This window comes from Dama dama, chromosome 11 (assembly GCF_033118175.1).
Source record: "Dama dama isolate Ldn47 chromosome 11, ASM3311817v1, whole genome shotgun sequence".
In the NCBI taxonomy this organism is placed as follows: domain Eukaryota; kingdom Metazoa; phylum Chordata; class Mammalia; order Artiodactyla; family Cervidae; genus Dama; species Dama dama.
The window spans coordinates 27,976,114-27,983,659 of NC_083691.1; the positions used below are offsets into that span (position 1 = coordinate 27,976,114).

The 7,546-nt window shown below is 49.1% G+C and overlaps 1 protein-coding gene across 1 annotated transcript in view; it reads right to left on the reverse strand.

Moving 5' to 3' along the window:
• Positions 1 to 5,220, reverse strand: part of APOB (apolipoprotein B) — a 43,643-nt gene extending 38,423 nt beyond the window's left edge. Inside the window, exons 1-4 of the mRNA XM_061154884.1 lie at positions 5,037 to 5,220; positions 4,675 to 4,713; positions 3,553 to 3,668; positions 1,786 to 1,931 (exon numbers count right to left, since the gene is read on the reverse strand). Coding sequence (XP_061010867.1) covers positions 1,786 to 1,931; positions 3,553 to 3,668; positions 4,675 to 4,713; positions 5,037 to 5,109 — 374 coding nt within the window. The 5' untranslated portion in view covers positions 5,110 to 5,220. The remainder of the gene's footprint in view (positions 1 to 1,785; positions 1,932 to 3,552; positions 3,669 to 4,674; positions 4,714 to 5,036) is intronic.
• Between the last annotated feature and the right edge of the window lie 2,326 nt (positions 5,221 to 7,546).

The following is a 7,546-nucleotide window of genomic DNA, read 5'->3' on the forward strand; positions in this document are numbered from 1 at the left end:
ATTCAGATAGCCTCCTATTTGATGGCATTCACTTTTTCTCTTCCTGGATGTTTAAATTTTTTTTGCTCCACCAGCACCACTGATACAAACATTCTTATGCATCTATCTTCACATGTTACTACTTTTCTTTTTAGTTATGTCAAAGGCTCCAAGTATTTTTCATTATACTTATAATTTATAATTATAGTAGAAATTGACTAAAGGCACTCTTTTGCAGCAGCAATGCATGAGGGTATGCTTTTCCTCACAGGCTTGTCAGTAACAGGTGCTATTGCTGGTTTAAGTTTCTGTAATCTTATGGGTATAAGTGGGTATAAGGTGATAAATAACTTGTTGCATTAATTTCATCTCCTGACCACCAGCGAACTGGAGCTTCTTTCCATACATTTGTTGGACATTCCTTCACTTTCATATGATCTCAGGCTATGGTTAAAGCCTGGGTCAACCCTGATCTTAGGGATCTTTCTTTGGGGACTTCCCTAGGGGATTTCACAGAGCCTGGCACCACCTGCTCCAGTTGAGTCAGAAGAAAGAAAAAGAGATGAGGGATGCTTCCCACAGCCCTACATCCTCTCAGAAAATTCCACACACTGTGACATAGGTTCACAGGAAAGCCTCAAGGTGGCCAAAAGCAGGAGTTTCTTTTGTTTGGAGGAGGGTAAGGACAAAGAAGACTTCCCTGGTGGCTCAGATGGTAAAGAATCTGCCTGCAATGTGGGAGGCCCTGTTCTCTGGGTTGGGAAGATCCCCTGGAGAAGGGAAAGGCTACCCACTCCAGTATTCTTGCCTGGAGAATTCCATGGATAGAGGAGCCTGGCGGGCTAGGCTGCAAGTCCGTGGGGTTGCAGGTTGAACATGACTGAGCAACTAACAGACAAGGACCAAAGAGCAACTCCTACTCCCTTCCATCACTGCATCCCCACTCCCTCCAATGCTTCTAAGTCTTGGATACAATAAGATGTGCTAGTAAGAGATAGAAGCACGGGGGCCTCTTTTGGCTTCTAAGTCTAATGTTTAACAAATTGAAAGACAGGCAGGGAAGAAGTGTCCATTGTTACCAAATCAACAACCCCATGACTGTCTGTATTTGCACACACTTAGGACACTACAAGGACTTCCCTGATGGCTCAGATGGAAAAGAATCTGCCTGCAATGCAGGAGACACTGCAAACTGTGACCTGGAGATGAGGCAGGGGTGATGTTCAAAAAAATCTAACAACCAGCACACCATGCATGCTGATCAGTCAGAAGCGCTGCCAGCTGTAAGCAACAGGAATGGTCTGGTCAGGGTGCACTGGCAGGACGCTGGCCCTGGAGGGGGACCCGCTCAGGCCGTGGCTCTCCCCGGACCCCTTGAAGCCAGTGTTCTCTGCTGAGCTGAGCCATGTTTGGTCACAGCAATTCCTGCCCAGACCCTCTCTGAGGACCACAAGGCACAGTCTTGTTTCATTCTTTAAACATGAATTCATGTGTTTAAACAAACCATCTCAGCTTTATCGTCTCAAGGAGTTTTAAAGTGTGAGATCTTTTAGAACCATATTTAAATGATAGTTAGGGAAACTTCAGTAGGGGAGGGTAAAGACTACTTCCCTCTTTTTGATTGTTGTGAAAACTCAGCAATTCCCTGCTCTCTGGTGAATAGAGAGTACAAATACTTGTACTCACATATGTGCCCAACAATAAACACATGCTCATGTCCCCCTTGGACACACACACACACTCATGCAAAACACATGTCATGATGCCCGGAGCTCAGAAATTTGAATGCACAGGCCCACGTCTTACTTGGACATGGCAGCAGCAAACTCCTCAGAGTTCTTGGTCTTCTTCAACAAGGCCTTGCCCTCAGGGTTGAGGCCATACACCTCTTTCAGGGTGCAGTGACTCGTCTTCAGGATGAAGTTGCAGAGTTGGGGGACCTCCAGCTCCACCTGAGAAGACAGGGTAACAGAACATTAAGACTCTCCACCAAGAATACAACACTCCTCCCCAGTTCAGGGCTTTCTGACCTTTCCCATGTTCCGTGGGGTACCATGCTTCTGAAGTTTTCCCCTTTGTACGCAAAGGATGTTAACTTTTTATTGGTTCTAAATGTACTCCCTTTAGTTATAACGAGGTACAACTGGCTGGAAGAAAAGCAGCTGAGGAGTCAGGGTTTGGAAGAAAACCAAGGAGGCAGGAGGAGGGCTATCATTGGTTTCAACAGCAAATGTTTCCTTTCCTTAATGTAAGTAGAAAAACCAAGAATCCAAGACCATTTGTATCTATCAGGGCCTATTTCGAGCTTCACATATAGCTGGAGTTTAAATAGTTCCTTTTGTGTTATCCAGCATGGTTTAAAGAACTTTCTGCAATGCTGGAGATGTTCTGTATTCTCACTATCCAATATAGGAGCCACTAGGTATGGGGCCAACTGGGCACTTGAAACACAGTTAGTGTGACTAAGAAACTGAATTTTTACTTTTATTCAATTTATTTTTATTTATTTATTTAAAACTTTTTATTTTATATTTGAATATAGCCGAGTAACAACTTTTATTCAATTTAAATAGTTGCATGGCTACCTTACCTGACAGCATAGATGCTGGTGCCCTAAAAATAAGAGGGTGGCCCAGTTTGACTTCTCTTTCCCACATGAACCCCAATAGTTGCCCTTAGATCTGTTCCACAGAACATGGATATGAGTACAGTCTGTCTCAACAACTGGTAAAGTTTTATTTGAGAACAAACTGCATGTTTAAAATTTTCTGTTCTGTTTGTTTTTAGTAGTAGATACTATTTCAGTTAGATGATAAAAGCCACACTCCAGAATGCTTTCCTGGGATGCTCGCCTACTGGACATCTCTTGAAATGTTAAATCTATTGGTCTGCAATCTTGACATTTTAGATCACATATTCTAATTACATCTTGGAAAGAAAAGTGAAAGTGACAGTGAAGTCGCTCAGTCACGTCCGACTCCTTGCGACTCCATGGACTGTAGCCTACCAGGCTTCTCCGTCCATGGGATTTTCCAGGCAAAAGTACCGGAGTGGATTGTCATTTCCTTCTCTAGGGGATCTTCTTGACCCAGGGATCGAACCCGGGTTTCCCGCATTGCAGGCAGAGACTTTACCCTCTGAGCCACCAGGGAATGGAAGCTAATAGCAAGATAAACCTGGTAGGTAAAAATATTGTTTCTGTGGCAGACAACTTAAAAAAAGGTGTTTTTTTTTTTTTTTTTTTTTTTTTGATGTGAACCATTTCTAAAGTCTTCATTGAATCTGTTGCAATATCGCTTCTGTTTTATGTTTTGGTTTTTTGACCTCAAGTCATGTGGGATCTTGGCCACCCCAAACAGGGATTGAATCCACAACTTCCTGCATTGGAAGGTGAAGCCTTAACCACAAGATCACCAGGAAAGTCTCTGTAGCAGACAACTTCTCAGCAAAGAAGCTGACTTGCAAACTGAGGGCCAGTCCAGCACTTAGAGGTTATGACAGTCCTGGCACAAGCTGGGTTTGCTCAGCCCTGGGCTCCAGGGTCCTCCAGTGGCCTTCCCTCTCCCCTCATACCTTGCAGTTGATCTTGGTGGAGCTTCTTGAATCAGCAGTCCCAGGGACACCACTGGAACTCTCAGCCTCATAGTTATAGACATATTTCCTGAGGTGCTTGAATCGCGTTGCATCTTCTACAACGAGGAGAGATCTGTCAGCTACATGGCAGAAATAACTCACCCAAGGATACTCAGTCCTGGGCACAGACGGATAGTGGTACAGATGATGAAAAACTGTAATTAAACTCCAATTGTTTTCAATTAATTTTGCCTTATACTTAATTTTTCTTTATAGATTTAACTTCTCGGACAGTGCTGAGGCTAATATTTAAATTAACTGGTATTCCTTGAATATATAATCTGAAGCACAAGGCAGGGAGTGTCAAGTAATGAGGCTCAGACAGTCTACAGGAAAGACTCCTTGGAAAATTAAGAGTTGACAGAATAAAGCAAAGATATTTTTTTCAGCATGAAAATACTCTAATTCTGTGTCTCTCTTTAGATTCTACCAAATATCTGAGGCAAAGTTCACTAAGCGTCAAGGGTATCTGGCTGACTTAAGAAATCCCCAAGAATGAATTTCTGGAGGTTTTCGCTGTGCTTGAAAGAAATTTCCTGAACAATTTGAGAGAGGAACATCTACGTCCCGAGTCCAGATGCAGTGATGCCAGACGCCCACGAGATGGCAGTGCTGCCCCATCAGAGGTTAGCATCCCGCTCTCTCCATAGAACACAGGGTACCACTGCAAGGCCGGCTCCTTTGACCCCGAGGGGTCAGGTAAATACAAATCCCAGGGTGAGCATCTGGATTTCTGCACAAAGGTTAAAGTCAGCGTTTCTTCACCCTCTTGTGCTTCAGATTAATGATTAGTCCCTGACAAACAGTCTCTTTAAAGTGCCCATGGACCAACAGGTCCCTTCCCCACCCTACCCCCAGGCTGACCGTTTGGGACAGAGGGGAACGTTTGGGTAAAAGAGCTGAGATCCCCTCACGGGGGCAGAAGCTCCAGGAACTGGCTTCTCGGGGTCAGAACAGTGTACACCAATCACAGCATCACGGTGTTTCAGTGATCCGAGGTGCAGAGGGAGGGGTCGGGGGTGGGGTGGGGCACCCTTCCCAGCTCAGGGGGAAATGCCTTACTTGGACAGCTGGGGCTGACATTTTCCAGCACTTCATCTCCTGTAAGAAAGGGAGAAAGACAACTGTAGGTTTTCCCTTTCTTCCAGCGGGGTCCCAGGGCCCGACCAGGAGGACCACTGCATTATCCTCTAGCCGGGAAGAAGGCTTTGAAGAATCCTCCGTCCCTCCTATCACCTCCCCCACCCCCACCCTGATCTAGAGGCGTCCCCCGCAGCTGGTCCTGTGCCCCTGTCCTTCCATCCTCGGGCTGCCCTCCCTCTGTCCCAGGACCAAGCTGCCCCAGCCACCACCCCGGCCCTGGCTTCAGGCCCCTGGTCCCCCACCCCAGCCCCGCACCCCGGCGGCCGGGCGGCCTCACTCACTGGCCTGGGCGCTGGCGGCATCCAGCAGCAGCAGCAGCAGCAGCAGCCGCGGCGCGGGCCTCGGGGCGCCCATGGCCACCCTGGGCGGTGTCTCCCTCCCGCCTGCCGTCTGGGCCTGGCCTCGGCGCTGCTCGCTGGCTCCGGGGGACGGGCGCCCACAGGCAGCCCCGCACCCACACTTGCACCTTCAGTGGGAATGGACGGCCAGCGCCCGGGGCCCTATTTATACGAGGCCCGAGGCCGCCCGCCCAGGGCTGCAGCTGAAGGAGCACCGGGCAAATTGCAAAAGGTCCAAAGGGCAGCGTCCGGGGCCTGTTTGCTTTTCCGCACCAGGCCCGGCGCTGAGCCCTGAGGAGGGGCCGGCGAGGGGGCTCAGCCCAGACTCCTCCAGGGCCACTGGGGCCTGGCCTCTCACCTGGCCTGTCCTCGGGGGTCTCAGAGCCCGAGGAGCCTGCCCTGACCCAGGTAGAAGACCGAGCACAGGATGAAGCCTGCTCCTGCTCCCTGCAGGGACTCTGTAGCCGCTGGATGGCTAGTCCTTCCCAGCGTCTAGGTGGAGGCATTCCTCCCACCCGCCACTTCCCTCCTACCTTGGTGGACTTTGAGGTTGCCATTGGAAAAGACCCTGATGCTGGGAGGGATTGGGGGCAGGAGGAGAAGGGGACGACAGAGGATGAGATGGCTGGATGGCATCACCGACTGGATGGACATGAGTTTGAGTAAACTCCGGGAGTTGGTGATGGACAGGGAGGCCTGGCATCCTGCAGTCCATGGGGTCGCAAAGAGTCAGACACGACTGAGCAACTTAACTGAACTGAGGGGCCTCTAACCCAGATCAGTACCCAAGGCTTTGGGTCACCTGCCCTGGACTCAGTCCATCTGGAGGAAGCAGAGTGAGAAGGAAAGAAGAGAGGTGTCAGATGGACTGACCCCCCTCTCGACCTGAGGGACCACATTTCTGTCAAAGCAGAAATCCAGGAGCTGGAATCTTGTAGAAGCCCCAGTGAGGAGGGGCCTTTGGAAAAGGCCAGCTTCCTCCTTCTTCTCCCCTGCCCATCCCAAAGGCCCGATTTCTTCTTGGGAAGTTGAGGGGAGGAAGCTTTTCTCTACATGAACTGCCTTTGGGTTTCCTCAGGGACAGGGGAGGCCAGTGAGGAGAGGTAGAGTAGTGGGTAGACACAGCATATTTCTCCTAACACATCCCAGAACCTTCTCCGTGAATCCGTCCCTTCCTCTCTAGGTCCTGTCCATTTCCCACAGGAAACTTTCACCAAGGCTCTTCTTATACTCTTCTTTGCCCTGCCATAGGCAATCAGGCACAGCATGAGTATTTCAGCACTGATGTCTGGGGCTTCCCAGGTGGCTCAGTGGTAAATAATCTGTCTGCCAATGCAGGAGACAAGGGTTTGATCCCTGGGTCGGAAAGATCCTGTGGAGGAAAAAATGGCAACGCACTGCAGCCTTCTTGCCTGGGAAATCCCACAGACAGAGGAGCCTGGCAGGCTACAGTCCATGGGATTGCAAAGAGGTGGACACAAAGGAGTGAGCCCACACACTCACACGCTGATGTCTTCCTGACCCAGAAACTATCATAAAGGGCGATGGCTGGGGTGGTTTTGTGATGGGATGGATGAATGTCTGAGACTGGCCGTGTCTACAAGGCACTGCAATCTGACTGGGGAGACAAGCTGCGTAGACAGGAGACAGCTGGTGAGCAATGCAGGCAGGCTGCAAGCAATGCTCAAGGGTGTAGAACTGCTGGAGGAGAGCCAAAGGAGGAGGTGGGGGTGGGCAGCAAGCAATGAAGTGAGACTACAGACTGAAGGGGACACGGAGCACCTGAGGCACAAGTCCGTATATGTTGTTACAATCTGTTATTTATGAGATGCATCCAGATGTAACGAACCACATGTGAAGTCATTTAAATTTTCTGGTGCCAAGACTGACAGTTCCAGAAGAGTCATGTTCTGAAACAGTTCAGTTCAGTTGCTAAGTTGTGTCCAACTCTTTGCGACCTCATGGACTGCAGCACGCCAGGCTTCCCTGTCCTTTACCATCTCCCGGAGTTTGCTCAAACTCATGTCCATTGAGTTGGTGATGTCATCCAACCGTCTCATTCTGTGTCAACCCCTCTCTGCCTTCAATCTTTCCCAGCATCAGGGTCTTTTCCAATGAGCCAGCTCTTCGCATCAGGTGGCCATAGTATTGGAGCTTCAGCGTCAGTCCTTCCAATGAATATTCTTGGAAGGGTTGATTTCCTTTAGGATTGACTGGTTTGATCTTGCAGTCCAAGGGACTCTCAAGAGTCTTCTCCAGCCCCACAGTTCTGAAATAGTGTATAAAGACCCCCATTTCCTCAGAGGACAGTTGAAGGTTTGTCTTGTTCCTGGAACCTGGGCCTTCACATTTCTCCTCATTCATGTTCCTTAGCCAGGAACTCTCTATGAGCAGCTAAAATCCCTTCAGTGATTAGCTGCTTTGTATCCAAGGTATATTCATATTGTTAAAAG